Source organism: Natrix helvetica (assembly GCF_964273705.1).
Source record: "Natrix helvetica genome assembly, chromosome: 16".
NCBI classification, from domain to species: Eukaryota; Metazoa; Chordata; class Lepidosauria; order Squamata; family Natricidae; genus Natrix; species Natrix helvetica.
The window spans coordinates 2,694,521-2,712,497 of record NC_138563.1 but is presented as its reverse complement, the minus strand read 5'-3'; the positions used below and the strand labels follow the sequence as shown (position 1 = coordinate 2,712,497).

The window sequence follows — 17,977 nt, the reverse complement described above, 5'->3', positions numbered from 1 at the left end:
TGAGTCAAGATCTACTCTTACCTGGTAAAACGGACGCCGCATACATCACAGGCGAATGGCTTCTCCCCGGTGTGGGTCCGCATGTGACGAGGTAGCTTGCCTGCCCCATGGATGATCTTGTGACAGACAGGACACTCCTGGGGCATCTGCGAACGCCGTTTGCGCACCATCTTGTCTGGGGGATTGAGACCCACAGACAGCCCCTCCTGGTTTAGCCGACACATGTAGGTTAGGATGTCCTGCTCCGTGGGCTCGTCCTCTGAACCCAGATCTTCTGGGGAGAGACCGTACGGGAAGGGGAAGGTACGAGAGGGCGCTATCACCTCCTCGTCCTCCTCACGAGGGTGGCCCAACACTGGGACAGGTGACGCCTGGCTGGGTGGACTGGGGCGCTCCTGAGTCCCTGTTGAGGATGGAGACAACGAAGGAGAAATCTCCGTGATGTGATTGTTTAGCCGCGAACCTCTGGCTTGCAGGAACTTCCGTGTTTTCTTGCTACGGCGGGGAGCTGGACATGCGGGAGGCTCAGGCAGGTCGCCTTCCATGTTGGGCAGCGTGCCGAAGGCTTCCAGGTAACGCCGGGCACGTTCCCGAGCGGCGTCATCCGGCACGGGGGCCTCCAAACCATTCCCTTGCAGGATCTCCAGGCACGCCGCGATGACGCACGGTATCTCCAGGATCCGTGCGGCGCGCAGCACCTCGCCGAGGCTGCCCGTGCTGATGGTCAGGGTGGCGGTGTAGGCAAAGTCCAGCAGGGCTCCCAAGGCTTCAGCCCCCACGAAATCCAGCTCGCACACCGCCATGCTGGGGCCTGCGAAGAGCCTTTGGAAGTAGCGGCTGCAGGCCGCCAATACCGCCCGGTGACTCTTATACTCGGAGCCCTGGGCTCGTAAGGTGACGTCACACAGCATCCCTCGCCGACGTTGTTCATTCAGCCGACCCAGTAATTCGCTGCTGTGTTCCGGGAAGGGTATGCCAATCAGGTCATCTTCAGGACTCCCCATTGCCTCACCTGTAGGGGAGAAAAAAGAGTCCGCGGTATCAGTGGGGCAGTTCAGCGGAGGAAGCAGTAACAACAGTAACAACAGAAGAGTTGGTAGGGACGGATGGTCTCCTGACCTGACCACGAGGACAACTAACCAGTGGAACAAGTGGCCACCGGAAGTTACAGGTGCTCCATCGCTGGGCGTTTTTAAGAAAAGATTGGACAGTCTATTCTTGTCACGCACAAGAAAATTGTCGTAAAGGCGAGTCCATTGCCAAGCCGCTGAATTTGGATCGCGTGTCTAAGGGGATGCTGCAACCGTTGTGCGGAAGTGGACTAGAAGACCTCCAAGGTCCCTTCCAACTCTGTTAATTTGCTATTCTTCTTTCCTTCCTTCCTTCCTTCCTCCCTCCCTCCCTTCTGCATCACTGGGTGTTTTTTTTTAAAGAGACTTGTCAGCCATTGTCTGAAATGGGATAGGATTTCCTGCTTGCGAAGGGGTTGGACTAGAAGACCTCCAAGGTCCCTTCCAGCTCTGTTATTCTGCCTTCCCCCCCCCTTCCTTCCTTCCTTCCTTCCTTCCTTCCTTCCTTCCTTCCTTCCTTCCTTCCTCCCTCCCTCCCTCCCTTCTGCATCACTGGGTGTTTTTTTTAAAGAGACTTGTCAGCCATTGTCTGAAATGGGATAGGATTTCCTGCTTGAGAAGGGGTTGGACTAGAAGACCTCCAAGGTCCCTTCCAGCTCTATTCTGCCTTTTTTCCCCTTCCTTCCTTCCTTCCTTCCTTCCTTCCTTCCTTCCTTCCTTCCTTCCTTCCTCCCTCTCTTCTGGATCACTGGGTGTTTTTTTAAAGAGACTTGTCAGCCATTGTCTGAAATGGGATAGGATTTCCTGCTTGCGAAGGGGTTGGACTAGAAGACCTCCAAGGTCCCTTCCAGCTCTGTTATTCTGCCTTCCCCCCTTCCTTCCTTCCTTCCTTCCTTCCTTCCTTCCTTCCTTCCTTCCTTCCTTCCTTCCTTCCTCCCTCTCTTCTGGATCACTGGGTGTTTTTTTAAAGAGACTTGTCAGCCATTGTCTGAAATGGGATAGGATTTCCTGCTTGCGAAGGGGTTGGACTAGAAGACCTCCAAGGTCCCTTCCAGCTCTGTTATTCTGCCTTCCCCCCCTTCCTTCCTTCCTTCCTTCCTTCCTTCCTTCCTTCCTTCCTTCCTTCCTTCCTTCCCTTCCTTCCTTGCTCCCTCCCTCTCCTCGTCACTGGTGGTTTCCAAGAAGAGAGTGGACAAGACCGGAACAACAAGGGCTGGAAGGGACCTTGAAGGTCTTCTAGTCCAACCCCTTTGCTCATGCAGAAAACCCTGAGGCCTTTCTCCGCTTAGTGACAGATATTTGAGGCCCTATTGTGGTTGTCAGATGAGAACGACACAAGACTTTCAAGCAGGCAAGATTCTGCTGGATGCCACTTTCGCTCCATAAAATAGAACTCGCTTCTTCCCCGCTTGTGTTCTCTGCCTCTCTGGGCTGACAGCGAATGAGGACTGGATCCCAGCCTTGCCACTAAGAAGAGGTAGGAGGGCGAAGGGGGACGTGTGCAGTGACGGAGTCTGCACCTCCGCGCAGGAGGAAGAGGTTTCGCCAGAGGTTACACGGCGCAGATCAAGGTGCTTGATAGTTACTCAATTCACCAGATTTCCTAGGAAAGATAACTTCGATGCCGCCTGTCAGCCTGTTGCGCCTTGTGTGTCTCGGGAGGGGTGGGGGGAAATCGGCTTTGAACCTCCGCTGGGTGAAGAGGGCAGAGACGTAGGAGGCGGCCCTGGTTGACGCAGTAGATGTGGTTCCCTCTCCTGCCCTCGAACGGGCTGGGGAAGATGGGAGAGAGAGACAATTCTTCGACAGGATGGCCTCTGCCCAGCTGTGTCAGGAACTGACCTGCCAGGCTGGGCACCGTGAGTAGAACAATAGGTAGGACGGTGTCATTTAGGAGGAGCTAAGGCAGGGTTACTCCACTGAAACTTTAAGAGGGGTGGGCTTCAACTCCCAGAATCTCCCAGTCTGCATGCTTTGAGAGGGGTGGGCTTCAACTCCCAGAATCACCCAGTCTGCATGTTTTAAGAGGGGTGGGCTTCAACTCCCAGTCTGCATGCTTTAAGATGGGTGGGCTTCAACTCCCAGAATCCCCCAGCCAGCATGCTTTGAGAGGGGTGGGCTTCAACTCCCAGAATCCCCCAGCCAGCATGCTTTGAGAGGGGTGGGCTTCGATTCCCATTCAACTCACACCTGACCATGGAAATCCTATTCAAATAGCAAACTATTCGATGTCTGTCCTCTTTGAGTTAGCATTGGTTCATTAACAAGGCCAAGACTCAACTGGATCTCCCCCAAACGGATCCTGAAGAGGTGAAAATCCACTTTTTTTCTATCCTCCCTCCCTCCTTCTTTCCTCCCTCCCTCCCTCTTTCCTTCTTCCCTTCTTTTTGCCCCCCCCCCCTCCAATTTCCAATCGTTTCCGATTTCTAAACTATATTACAGAATATAAATCAGATAGAAAGGGCTGGCAGAGAAGGACCGAAAACAGCAACACGGCCGTGTATTAAACCTGTAACCCGGCTCAGCGACTGCTGTTGCGCTCTTCGCCTATGCTCAGAGGCACTCTTCACACCGCAGCACACCCTCCCGAGAGGAGGGCTCGGCTCGGGAAAAAAGATGGAGCCGTCCCCCCCCACCAGTTCGCTGGCTCACCTGCCTTCTCTTGCCACCCTTTGCCCAGATTGCTCAGGTGCCCTGGGTGAGGATTCGGGGGGGGGGGAGAGAGAGAGAGAGAGAGGGAGACAGAGAAGGAGAGAGAGAGAGAGAGAGAGATAGAGAGAGAGAGAGAGATGGGGGGCAGAAGAGCAGGAAGGAGGAGAAACTGAGGCATGCCCTTTCTCGCCCGGAGGGGAGGGGGAGCCAGCTAGGTCTGGGCGGTGGCCACTCCCTGGCATTTGGGTGCCCGCCAGGAGGGCTGTTTGCCTTTGCCAGGACAGGGGGGAAAAAGGGGTGGGTGGGTAGGTGGGGGCAGGAATGAGCCACCCCTCCGCTCTCTGCCAAGCCGGCTCAACCGGCTGAACAAGGGGTGGGCAGGCTTGGTGCCGGGCGTGGTGGCGAAGCGAGGGCATTCTGACCGAAGGTTGAGGTGCGGCATCTAACAGGGTTAACACCCCCAGCTATGCCAGCTCAGCCCTGCAGCAGGCTGGGCACTGAATCAAAAATAAAAAAGGGGGAAAACTTTTCATCCCAAGCTTCTCAGACTTTGAAACTAGCCGTTGAGCAGCCACAACCGGTTCAGGTGTCCCACTCCTTTCCCACTGTTGGCACCCTGGCAGCCTCGGGCATTGCGTGCCCGTCCTTGGCTTCCCCCCCCCGAGTTTAATCCTGTGAGATTGTGGGATTTTGGGGCACAAGGCATTCCGCTCGGGGGGGGCGGCGTGGGGAAAACCAACCCGACGCGCAAGCTGGCGCACAAACGCCACGCCGGTTTGCAAAATTGCAAAAAGAACAGGCCCAGAGATGGAACCACGATGGCGGAAGGGTGGGTTTCTCTCCCCAATGCCCCCTTGGTGGTTCCCCGGTGCCAAAGAGCCAGCTTCTCCGGTTGGACGGCGGCCTGGCTTGGCTTTGGTTAGGCTCTGCGACCTTTGGAATTCCTGCCTTGGGTTTTTGCCAAGGAAAAGGGGGCATCAATCCAAGGTCCTTTTTTGCACAATCCCCAGGAAGGTGGGCTTTTTCCTCTGTGTGTGTGTCTGTGTGTTTGTGTGGCTAGGAACTAAATCCTGACCCAGTTTTCGCCCAACAAGAAAGAGTAAAAGGATGAAGTTGTGGGGATGAGCCAGGAAGCACCTCCATACATGTTTTGGGGGGAATTTCTCTCTCCTTGCGTTGCCTCTTCGTACAACCGGCGTCGGACGCAGCCTTCGCCTCCTAAATCCGTGTTTCTTAAATGGGGCAAAACGTTACGATGGGTGGGCTTCAATTCCCAGAATTCCCCCGTCAGCCTGGCGGCTGGGGGATTCTAGGAGTTGACGTCTACTCCAAGTTGTTAAGGTTGAGATATAATGTGAAATCCTGCAGATTGAACCCCACGCAATGAAGGAAGGGGCCTTGGAGGTCTTCTAGTCCAACCCATTTCAGGGAAGGATACTTGGCCCGTGAAGCGGGCTGGATAGATAATCACCCCAAAATCGAGATAGTATTTGAGAAATCTAGAAAAACGGGTTGAATTCCATCCCTCTTGTTGCAACTCAACTAGATCGATTCTCCCAAGAGGAGAAACATTCTCAGTTTTTGCAAAACTCACTCTTAGGAATTTTGCAAAATGATCGAATCGGGGGGGGGGGGGGGGGGAAACACGGCGATTTTTTGCACCAGAAGGATTTAGAATGGACAAGCCGGTGCGAATTCGAATATTAAAAACAGAGCAACCCACCTTGGGAAGCCTCCAGAAAAAACCCCAGAGGCGCAATTTGCAATAATGAAAAAAAAAAAAAATTACAGGCAGTCCTCATCTTACGACCGCAATGAAAGGCAAAATTCCTGTCGCTAAGCGTTGTTAAGTGAGTGTGGCCCCTCCCTCCCCCCGGGAGGCTGTCACCGTCATAATTACAGAACAGCGTCTGAATTTGGAATCAGGTTGGCCCTGGGAATGCGGCAACGGTTGTAATTGAGGGAAACGGTGAAAAAGTCCCCTTTTTCAGTGAGGTCGTAACTTTGGATGGCCACTAAGTGAAGTGAAGTGACGATCCGTCTAAGCTGGGTTACTGATTTCTCCATATATATTTTTTAGAGCTAAAAAACAGTGGGTCATTTTTGGGGGGTGGCAGATGTAAAAAAAAAACACACTCTGCGCATGGCCAGAGATTACTCTGATTCTGTTTGTGATTCTGGGATTTTATCCGAGAATCTGACATGTGATTTGAAATGAGAATAGAGGGTTCATTTTTTCCATTTCGCTTTTCTCTTTCTCTCTCTCCTGCAATGGGGCCGAAATAAAAACTTAGGAAAACGAAACCTACATCAGATCAAAGTTTATTTCCATTCCTGCATCTGTTTGAAAACCCCTCTGGATTCCCACGGTCGGAAAACATCTAGTAATCAAAGCGTTTGAAAAGGGGAAGAATTTCCCGTGAAAAGGAAGAGTGAAATATTTTACGGCGGGGGGGGGGGGGGAGGGAAAAAAAGCAAACAAACCAGCATCGCTCTGAATGTCTTCGGGGTCGCTGAACCCCCAAACTAAGTTAAATCTCCGGGCTCGCCACCTTGAAGAAAACAACCAAGGAATCTTAGTTTGAACGCGGGTAGCAAACAGGAAATTTCTAGCGATTTCCAAATTAGATTTATTTCCCTCCCACTCGATCCTTTCAAGGTGGCTTCGAGCATCTTTTCCTGTTTTCTGCAAAAGATTTTGAGACGGCAACAAATGGAGCATCAGAAATTGTGGGTGTGAGAGCCCATGGGGGTGTCTTACGCCCGGATCGAAGACCCCCAATATTGCCAGCATCCAACCCAGAAATGCAGAGAGGCGACCGATGAAGAAGCGACCCTAAAAAGCCTTGCTAAACGGGCAGCCTCCTTGATGAGGACTAGTGGCATGCCTCATCGATGACTGGTTAAATCTAGGAAATGCGTTGTCGTCGTTGTCGAAGCTGGGGCTCACTCACAGCCGACAACGGGGTGTCCTAGGGGGAAGATGCAATGCCTTGGTGCTCGAGAGCATGTGCAGATGGCTTTTCTTTCTTTCTTTCTTTCTTTCTTTCTTTCTTTCTTTCTTTCTTTCTTTCTCTCTCTCTCTCTCTCTTTCTTTCTCTCTTTTTCTTTCTTTCTCTTTCCCTCTCTTTCTCTCTCTTTCTCTTCTCTTTCTTTGTTTCTTTCTTTCTCTCTCTCTCTTTCTTTCTGTTTTTTTCTTTCATTCTCTCTCTCTTTCTCTTTCTCTCTCTCTCTCTCTTTCTTTCTTTTTCTTTCCTTCTTTAACTCTCTCTTTCTCTCTTTCTTTCTTTCTTTCTTTCTCTCTCTCTCTTGCTGTCTATCTGGCTCTCTCTTTCTTTCTCTCTCTCTCTCTTTCTTTCTGTTTCTTTCTCTCTTTTTCTTTCTCTCTCTTTCTCTTTCTTTCTCTCTCTTTCTGTTTTTTTCTTTCACTCTCTTTCTCTCTTTTTCTTTCTCTCTTTTTCTTTCTCTCTCTCTCTCTCTATCTTTCTTTCTCTTTCTTTCCTTCTTTAACTCTCTCTTTCTTTCTCCTCTTCCTAAAATCCAGCCGGTGGGAGTCGCAGAGGTGGTGACAGAGAGATTTTAAATTTTAAAAAGGGGAGGGGTGGGGTGGAAAAACGGATGCGGGGATGGGAGGTGGGGGATTTTTCTCGAACACCCCCCACCACACTCCCAGGGAGATGCCGTGACATGATAAAGGCCTCAAAACGCCAAAGAAAGCACCAGACACTTACGGGAAGTGTAAATACACAGGGACTTTCTACGCTCTGATTTGTCACTCAAAGTCGCACCTCTGCAAAAATTTCCCTTTGCTTTCTTCCCTTGAGGATCTGTTTCGAGACTCTTGGAACCACAGAGGTCCACCAGGAGTTTGAGGAACCCCTCAAAGAAACCCTCCTAATCCAGCCTTGGCAGGGGCCTGTTTTGCAAACTGGGGAGAGGGGCGCCTTAGAACGGCCGACCATTTCCCCCCCCCTTCCTAAAAAGATTTAAGAAGCAAACAAACAAACAAACAAACCCTTAGTTTATAAGGAGGCCAAGTTAGCCATAAAGTATATTTTGGGTGGGTGGGTGGGAAGTCATGGGATAATTGGGAGAGAAGAGGGATTTTGAGGGACCCAAAAGGCGATTTTGCAACTTTCACGTGGATCGGGGCCTGTTCCTCCAAGCTTCTAGTCCTCAAGAGACCTCCAGACCCCTATCACCTAGCACGTGGGTTTTGCTAACTTGGGCTGGGCCTTGGGGGGTGTCTCTGCCAACGCAGGAAGAGGCGGACATTTTGTGCCCGCACAAATTTGGCATGGAGGGATGCCGAGAAGTTTGCCCGCCAAGTTAATTAAGGGAGGGGGGGGGCGGAATTTAAAAAAACAATTCCTGGGAAATTGAATTGAGCCGCCAGGAGACATTCGCCTCGTCACCAAAACTCGGGGGGGGTGTGTGTGTGAATCTTCAGATTCGGTTTCTAACTTCCGACCCCTTCAAAAAGGAGCTTGCAGGGCCTACCTCGCAGGGAGGTGGGCTAAACGCACACCCAAGTTGGGAAAATGCATGCTCGGAATCCACCCGTGGGTTGCAACGAGGGATTTTGCAAAGCTTCATCTCCAAAGACCTGGTTATGGAAAGACCATTTCCTCTTCTCCGGATCTCAGCCGAATCGTTCGAATTTTGTAATTTTGGCTCGACGTTGCAACTACGCGGATGAAGTTTGCCGGGGGTGGGGGGAGCCGAGGCAGGAACTCACAGCTTGGTGTTTTGCTGCGCCAGCACGACGCTATCCATGCCTCTCAGGAAGCATGATGCGTTCTCGCTCAGTTTTCGTGTCCTCTTCGGCGTGGCATGCTGCCGGATCTCATGAAGGATGGCCTTTTTTTTTTTTTTAACCTTGTCCGATCTGAACGGTGTTTTAAACAACCACTAGAAATTGTTTTTTTTGTTTTTTTTTAGGTCTGGAGGTTGTTAAGCGAAAGACGAAAACGTTGTTATAATTTTTGGAATTGTCCGAGAAGGAAAGTGGAGGGATTGATTGATATCTTTTTATCACGCGCTATTCCTGATCTAAACCGTTTCGCCTCTTTTAATCAAGGCGCTTTTCAAGGAAAATGAGATCGAGAGATTTAGACCGTGCATTAATTAATGCTTTGAATGATATAGCAATTTGTTGACAAGAGGCAGTTTGATGGAGTGGTTAAGGCGTCAAACTAGACACCAAAAAACCCGAGTTCTAGTCTCACCTTAGGCACAAAAGCAGCTGAGAAATCTTGGGCCAGCCCCATTCTCTCAGCCCTAAGAAGGAAGCAACGGCAAACCTCTTTTGAAAAAAAAAAAAAAACTTGCCAAGAAAACTCCAAAGAATTTGGCCAGGCCAGCAGACAGGATCAAACACAGCAAAAGTAAAATTGTTGACCTGGCCAGAATTGTTAAATTTACAGCCTTAAACTACGGCTTATGGACGGCGATGACAGTTTTCCTTAAAACACACCCAAATCCGTATCACAAATCCAAACCAGGATTCAACGTTATTAATCCCCAGGAAATGAAACTCCTCGGGTCTTCGGGATCAAAGATTAGTCCATTCCACCTTGCAAATGCGTCAATTCCACCTTGCAAATGCATCAATTTCACCTTGCAAATGCATCAATTCCACCTTGCAAATGCGTCAATTTCACCTTGCAAATGCGTCGATTTCCAAGTTAGAGGTTTTTTTTTTAATTTAAAAAAAAAACATGTTTTTACCCCTGGCACAAACGTGTATGTATGTTTGAACCTTTCTTTGCTCGTGGAAGGATCTTTTTTTTTTTTTTTAACACAACACGGGCACCGTCTAAACTGAATTAATATTTCTCCCGCCTTACTGTCAATTCCAATACTCCTTTGAATCTAAAAGGGGGTATTATTCGGGAAAGGAGATGGACAATGGGTTCAAAGGTTTGGCTCTTCCCCAAATCCTTAAAGTTGAATGCCCAATGAAAAGTCTTGGGCATCTTGCTGAGAACGCTACCCATCTGGCATCAAAATGGGGCACAGGGCACAGAGAGAGAAAGAGAGAGAGAGAGAGAGAGAGAGAGAGAGAGATGGTATCATGGGGCATTAGCATGCCAAAGTGGAACTGGGTGTGCTTCTCCTTCAACGCCCATAAATCCCTCTGTTGCAAGGCCCCCGGGGGAAAGGGGGGCAACTATAATGCCAGGCAAGTTGTGGGTGGGAAAATAGCATGCCCAGACAGGTTGAGGAGATCATGTAGTTTTTCCTTGGGATAAGAAGGACCCTAAGTCTGGGAAAGGAAAACAAAAAAAAAATTTGGGGGGGGGGGGAAGAGACAAAAATCTGGTGAAAATCGCACACCTATTCTGGCTGCGGTTTGCTCGTTTGGGGCAGGGAGAGAAATCTTGCAAAATTAATTTCCAAGCGAATCGAAAAGATGCTGGGTGGGACGATGGCAACCCTTGGGAACAGAAAGCCCAGGGTTGGTTGTGTTTTTTTTTTGTTTTTTTGAGTCATGCAGAAACACCGCAGGAAGCTAGTCCTCAGCATCTTCGGACGGCCAAGAATGTTTTTCCCACCCAAAGCGTTTCGGATCTGGGCAGGATTTTTGACGGCACTTAGAGCAAAGCTGACAAGGGGTATGGGAAAAAAGGTCTTTTTAGCCTGCAAATGATAGAGAGGTGCAGTTTTGCGATTGATTTTCTCAGCTGGACCATTCGTCTCTGGGTGGAAGACCCTGTTCTTGTGTCAATTTTGGAAGGGGAGTTCAGTGGTTGCTGAGGTTTAATCCGGCCAAGATTAAGGGTGGGGAGAAACTGGGGCATTTGGACACCAAGGTCAGGCACCCACACATTAGCCTGGTGAGTTTCCTCTGTGCCAACTCAGTCAAGCTTGCTTTTTCAACCATCCTACGTGGGTTTTTTTAAATGTTTCAGCCAAGAGATATTTCCAAGGATAACCCTTTCACCTCACGTGGACAAAATTCAGATCCTTGACTCACATTTATGACGGTGCACCATCCCAGGCTCGCTTAGCAATGGAAATTCGGGCTCAGCTGTGGTTGCAGGTCCACCTATAGAGGGGCCCTCCTCCTACAGCTTTTAATGGTTGCAGTTCGGAGGACGAGCGAGGCCTCTCCCACGGATTGCATAGGCACCAATTGAGAGATTAGAACACCCAGCAGCCACAGCTGGGTGGCTCTCTAATGCTATCGTCCTCGGTTTACAAAACCCCAGGCAGAGATTTGTTAAACAGCCTCTCTCAAACTGCTTTGAAACACCAGGAAAAACACGTTTATTTGCATATTTAAACATTTAGATATGGAGGGAGGGAAGTGGGCCTCAGATAAACCAGGTTACATTTTTTGAAACCCCAAATTTACACTTTCATGTCAGCTTAGAGTGATAAAAGTTTCTAAGGCCATGTTTCTCAGGCGTGGCCCTTTTAAGAAGGGTGGACTTCAACTCCCAGAACCCCCCTAGCCAGAATTGTGCTTGGCTGGGGAATTCTGGGAGCTGAAGTCCACCCCTGTTAAACAAACATTGTTCTAGATAAGCTTTGATCTCCTCCGTTTACGATTCCTACCGTCTCCAAAAATTGCTTTCACAGTCACCAGAAGCGTGAAACTAAGTTCGGCGTTGCCGATTGGATTACAATTTGACATATGCCTTGCTAGCACGGCATTGCGTTCTCTCCCGGTTTCATTCAGACAATGCTCTTAACTTGGTTAATAAAGCTACTCCATTTCTAATAGGCAAAAACTACACCGTGGATTATCCCAAAAGGCCGACATTATAGTCACTTACTGAGGATTTAATAGCTGCCAGCTGATGTAAGGTTGTAAGCTGTAATTGATATCAGGAATCTCAGAATATAAATTCTGGCATTTTACCACCGATGAACCGAGCAGCCAAAATGCACACAGGCCGTGTCCCCAAACAAACCAGGATGAATTAACCGGGGTTAATAAATTATATCACCGTGCCTAGGGCTTGACCTGACCTTATTCGACATGCTGGGTCGAGCTAACCTTTCGGTAATCATTTTAGTTTGGTTGTTTTTCATGCAGGACGAAAAAACAAATAACCGAACATTATACGTCGCGGTATTCAGCGGCATTCTGGATTTCACCCTATGCCTCTTTTGAAAGAAAACACTCAAAAGGAAAAGAAAGAGCAAAGCGGAAATGATTACGATGAGGAAAAAACACGCCACTATCGATTTGCTGAAAATTTTAAAGGGGGGGGGGGAAATTGTACCGACCTTCGGTATGCTTTTTCTCCCTAAAACACTGAGGACTAGAAGGAGGGTGGGTGTTTTAAATCCTTCGCAAATCTTGGAAAAGCAGGCTCGAAATTCAACCCTGCTTCGACGGCTCTCAATTTGAATCTCTGCGGGCCGAGCCGCAATCTCTAAAAATAATATATATATATTATATTATATAGAAAGGCAGAGAAGAAAGGCAAATATATATATATATTTGCCTTTCTTCTCCTGGGGTACCAAGATCATCCTAGATCAGATCTCTCAGTCTTGGTTCCCCAGAATAGAAGATCCCCCCTCCCTTTCGGAATCCTCCCCCCCCCCAAAAAAAAACCCTCAATATCCCTTCATGGTGAATTCCTCCGAGTACAAATTCTGCAGGATGGATTCTGAGCCCACCTGGGGAAGTGGGTATTGCAAAGAAGAGGGGTGGTTGAGGGGGGAATGATTTGGGGTGGGGGCAAGAGGAAAACGACACATTAGGGTCTTAGAATGGGGCAGCACCCCGAATCGAGGCATGTTGGTTTTCTATCTCTGCCATCTCAGCGTCATGCCAAGCGGGCACTCTTGGGCAAAGAGTGCCTTGGCATTGCAAGACCCTAATGCTAAATCTTGGGAGGGGGCTATTTCTCTCCAACACTTCCCCCCCTCCTCAAATCTTGCCTCTTTCCCTCACTCACCCCTCACCACAGCTGTTCCTCCTCCCGGCGTCGGTGCAGATGTGAGTACACCTATGTGCCGTGGCGTAGCAAAGCCAGGCTCCCTTGCCACCACAAAGGCGGGCAACGCCCACACCCCCAGTTATGCAGCACCGTTCCCACGTTCCCTCCCCCTCTGCCCCCCCCTCTTTTTAACCCTTCCGCCCTCCCCAGGCAGAACGGCCCCCCAATTCCACCGGTGAAAACCCCTCGCCAGGCGCCAAGGAGGAAAGACACGAGCAACGCAGGGAAAAAGCCACTTCCAAGTCTACCCTGTTAAACGCCTTCTGGCAGTTTCGACCCCGACTCTTTGACCTCGGTGATCTACCTTGCAGGGTTGTGGGGAAGGCTGCTTTAGGGTCCCTGCTGCCTTGCATTCCAAGGACCCGCCTTTGCACTTCCCACAAGGATTAACGGTACAAGTAGACCTCAACTTGCGACCGCAGCTGGGGACAGAATTTCCGTTGCTGAGCGAGGCGGCTATTAAGGGAGCCGTGGCTGATTTTACCACTATTGTTAAGCGAATCCCTGCTGTTAAGTGAATCCAGTGGCCGTTAAACGAATCCCACTTCCCCCATTGACTTTTGCTTGTCAGAATGGTCACTAAACGAATCCAGCTTCCCACATTGACTTTTCCTTGTCGTAACGTCACAAATGGCGAACAGATGACCCCGGGATGCCACCACCTTTGTAAATACATGCCAAGCGTCTGAATTTTGACCACGTGACGCTGCGACGGTCTTAAGTGCGAGGACTGGTCTCAAGTCACTTTTTTTCAGTATCCCTGGAATGGTCCCTAAAGGAGCATGTTGTAAGTTGAGGAGTAACCCTCCCTGCAAGCTAGGGGTGTACTACATAAACCACGAGGCCACCTACTTAGTTCTACATCTTCCTGTTTGGAGGAGGAGGAGGAGGAGGAGGAGTTGAAGCACTTTAGTCATGCTCAGAGGGCAGGCCTTTTAACCATTCCCGCCAAAGGATGCACAGTGTGGTCTTAACCACGACATCGGGATCAATCAAGCCAATTTGAAAGCGGATTCGATATAAGTTTTAGTTTATTCCCACTAAAGAGGGGGGAGGACAGACAGAAAATTCCCGCGTGTCCGTCCTGTCCCCAATCTGATCCGATGCCGGACACACCCTGAAACAAGATTTTATCTCTGGATCTTCAAACTGGCACCCCTGGGAACCAGCCAGCGTATCGCAGATCCATTGCACATCAAAGCAATTTCTGTAATGCAATAGGGAACTATTCCAGCAAAGCTAGGCCTCTGGGCATGTGCCAAGTGTTTTTTTTTCCCCTGCCCATCGCAAAGGGGGACAGAGGAACCCAACGGTCGACGCACCTTGTCAAATTGGTATTTTAAGGAGGGTGGCATGACACAAATTGAGGATCCAGAAAGTTTCTCGCCGTGGCGTTAATATTAGAAAGAGACTCAAAACGGTGGCTGAGAAAACGAGCCCAAGAATGCAGAAATAATGAAGCTGATGAGATTGTTTGGAGAGAGAAAGAAAAAAACCAGAATTATGATGATGATTTTTTCTTCAAAGGTTGGAAACTGATGTGGATTTTTATGGTGGGGAGGAGGGGGGGAAGAAGACCAAAAATAGCCAATTGGTGGTTTGAATTGGGAGCCCAAAATGAGACTAAGGGGCTGGAGGAAAAAGGGAGGGAGGGAAGGCAGGAAAGAAGGAAGGAAGTGGAAGGGAGAGAGGGAGAGAGAGAGGCAGGAAAGGCAGGAAGGAAGGGAAGGAGGAAAAGAAAGGAAAGGGAAGGAGGAAAGGGAAGGGGGAGATAGAGGGAGGGAGGGAAGGCAGGAAGGGAAGAAGGAAGGAAGGAAGGAAGGAAGGGAAGGGGGACAAGGAAAGAAAGAAGGAAGAAGAAAAGGAAAGAAGGGGAAGGGAAGGGAGAGAAAGAGAAGGAAGGAAGAAAAGGAAAGGGGAAGGGGAAACGAAAGGAGAGAAAGAGGTAAGGAAAGAAAGAAGGAAGAAAAGGAAAGAAGGGGAAGGGAAGGGAGAGAAAGAGAAGGAAGGAAGAAAAGGAAAGGAGAAGGGGAAACGAAAGGAGAGAAAGAGGTAAGGAAAGAAAGAAGGAAGAAGAAAAGGAAAGAAGGGGAAGGGAAGGGAGAGAAAGAGAAGGAAGGAAGAAAAGGAAAGGGGAAGGGGAAACGAAAGGAGAGAAAGAGGTAAGGAAAGAAAGAAGGAAGAAAAGGAAAGAAGGGGAAGGGAAGGGAGAGAAAGAGAAGGAAGGAAGAAAAGGAAAGGGGAAGGGGAAACGAAAGGAGAGAAAGAGGTAAGGAAAGAAAGAAGGAAGAAAAGGAAAGAAGGGGAAGGGAAGGGAGAGAAAGAGAAGGAAGGAAGGGAAGGAAGGAAGGAAGAATTTCCCAGAATTCTCAGCCAGAATCCAGCCGGCCCTGCTGCATTCTGGGAGCTGAAGTTCACCCAGCTGGCTGGCAGCCTTTGCCAGGCGGATCAAAAGGGGAGCTGTGCCCGGGGAGAAACCCCTGGGATCAAAAGCCTTGGCAAAGACAGCGCCCGTTCCTGGAAACTGGCAGAAAACCGAACGGGGGAAAGACGTCTCTGCCAATCTGGCCAAATTCCTCTTTGCCGCACGGCCCGGTTCTCCGAGCCAGAGATGGCATTTATCGGGGCAGGGCTGGGGATGGCGTGCCACAGCCTGCCCGGCGAAGCAGCCCGACTTGAGTGACTGGCTAAATAAATGCCAGCTTGACTCGCTTTCCCCAGTGGCCTAAGCAGAACGGGCATCAAAAAGAAAATGGATGCCGAGGAGTCCTCGAATTACGACCGCAACACGAGGCCAAACGTTCAGTGGCGGAGCGAGACAAGCCGTTGTGTTTTGCCCCGTTTTATGACCGTCCTTGCCGCGGTTAGGAAGTAAGACGGTCTTTAAGTGAATCCTTGGCTTCCCCCCTGGATTTTGCCCGGCCGACGGTCACAAAAGGGGGAACACGGCGACCGTCCTAACTAGCTGCCCCGCCTTTGAATTTTGATCATGGGGAAATGCCACAATGGTCGTAAGTATGAGAAACAGTTGGGAACGGTCACTAAATGGACTGTTGTAAGTCGAGGACGACTGACCAATTCACATTTCTGGTGGTTGCAGAGTCCCCGGGGATTAAGTCATCCCCTTTTGTGACCTTTTAGACGAGCAAATTCGCTTAACAACCGTGTTGCTAACTTAATAACTGCAGTGATTCGCTTAACGGCAAGAAAGGTCGTCAAAACGGGGCAGGGCTCGTTTGAACAACCATCTCGCTTAGGAACAGAAACGTTGGGCTCCATTCCGGTCGTAAGTCGTGACTGTCCTCGGGGGCTTTGCCACGAGAACCTCGCGGATAAAGTCACTTCCTGAATTTGCAATTTTTCACGTTTGTCCTTTATTTTTCAGTGGAAAAATAAAAAAGGGAAATCTGAAGGAAAATAAAATCATAAGGATGGGCCTATCAAAGCTGCTGGGGGAGAGAGAGCGGAAGGGAAGCGACGGAACGAGAAAGCGGAAAAATAAAAGAGGGAACCAGAGCTCAACTTCGGTAGAAAACGGCGGGTGGAAAAAAGGGGAAGCGGGGGGGGGGGGGGGAGGAGCGGTTTCCGGAGAACTGTGATTGTGTCATTTTCCCCCACAGCAAGGATGGGGGGGGGGGGAGGCTGTTGTCAACAACAACACAACGGACTCAAAACAGACCCACAAAATTTCCTAGACATTCCGCGAATCTCAAATCATCTTATTGTTTTCTTTTTTTCCCCTTTTCCTGTTTTCTTCATTCTGAGTTCGAATCTCGCCCGGATCCCCAAAATCTCCAGGCTAGCCCCCCCAAAAAAGCTATTTCCCCCATCCCCCACACACCTGGGAAATCGTCTCTGCCTACACTGCAGGGCTGTGGTTGCTGAGGAAGGATGCCTGAGATGGATTCAGGTTGGCCACTTATTGCAATTTTAAAAGATTTGTTGCCAAGCGCTTGGCGTTTTGAGGGTAGTCTGCGGCTGGCTCTGGAGGCTCTGCTGAGGGAATCCCAGCCTTGTTCTCTTCTCCTTAGGAAAAGTGGCCTCGATTTGGTTATGGAGAGGAAGGAAGGAAGGAAGGGGAGAAGGAAGGCAGGAAGGAAGGAAGGAAATAGATAGGGTGTGATGGATGGATGGATGGATGGATAGAGAGAGAAAGAGAGAGAGAGATGAATGAGAAAGATAGATAGATAGATAGATAGATAGATAGATAGATAGATAGATAGAGATAGATAGATAGATGGAATGGAGAGAAAGAAGGAAGAAAAAGAAAGAGGAAGGGAGGGCGAGGGAAAGAAAGAAAGAAGGAAGGAAGGAAGAAAAAGAGGGAGGGAGGTGGAGAGAGAAAGAAAGAAAAAGAGGGAGGGAGAGAAAGAAAGGAAGATAGAGAGGGAGTGAGAAAAAATGAAAGAATGAAAGAAAGAGAGAGGGGGGAGGGAGGGAGGGAAAGAAAGAAAGGAAGAAACAAAGTAAGAAAAAGAAAGAAAAAAAGAAAAAGAGGGAGGGAGGGAGGAAGGAAGAAAGAGTGGGAGGGAGAAAGAAAGAAGGAAAGAAAGAAAGGGAGGAAGGGAGAGAGAAAAGAAAGAAAGAAAGAGCAGGAGGGAGGGAGAAAGAAAGAAAAGAAAAGAAAAAAAGGGCACCAGAACCAACTCTTCTCTGCCCTTTCACCCAATGTGCTTCTCCACAACTGCCCCCCTCCTCCCCACTGAAGCTTCCCAGTGGCGCTACTTCCTGGCAGCCAGGTGCCCTCCTGGTCGAGCGATAAGCTGGGTGAGCCGGGCACCGGAGGAAAACAAGATTTGGCAGGGCAGGGCACCCAAGGGTTGAGATCAGGAGCTCTGGGGCTGCAACGGCCCCGGGGGGGGGGCAGTGGGGGGGGTGCATCGCGTGGGGCGTGGAGAAGTCCAGTGACTCAGCCTGGGTGGGGGCACCTACTGCAAGCCCTTTCTTGGTGTTGCAAACCAAAGCTATTATTATCCTTTGCTTTTGCAAACTCTTCAGCCCGAGAGAGAGAGAGAAACAGGACTCGGTGGCAGCTTTGCCAGCTCGGAGGAGAGAAAAGCAAGAGTTGGCCAGAGCATGCACAGAGTTTTGGAAAGCCACAGAGGGATCCCTGGTCTTATTTGAAAGGGGGGGGAGGCTGCGATTTTTAGAGCTCTGGGGCCCACCTAATTCATAGCCCACCCCCCTTCCCAGAAGAGCGCTTCCCCCTCCTCTGTTTTTGGGAAATCCAGGCTTCCTGTGCAAGACACTGACTAAGCACCAATGGCCCTTCTCTCCTTACCGCCCCCCCCC

The 17,977-nt window shown here is 49.7% G+C and overlaps 1 protein-coding gene across 6 annotated transcripts in view; it reads right to left on the bottom strand.

The window, feature by feature from the left end:
• DCST1 (DC-STAMP domain containing 1) overlaps positions 1-17,977 on the bottom strand; it is a 60,539-nt gene that overhangs the window by 30,986 nt on the left and 11,576 nt on the right. For 4 of the 6 annotated variants that reach the window (XM_081968187.1, XM_081968190.1, XM_081968188.1 and 1 more), the window contains exon 2: positions 22-1,012. The exons of 1 other annotated variant lie outside the window; for it this stretch is intronic. In XM_081968187.1, coding sequence (XP_081824313.1) covers positions 22-1,012 — 991 coding nt within the window. Of the gene's footprint in view, positions 1-21; positions 1,013-12,643; positions 12,749-17,977 lie in introns of those variants that run through there. One more of the 6 variants, XM_081968191.1, reaches the window with a different exon arrangement.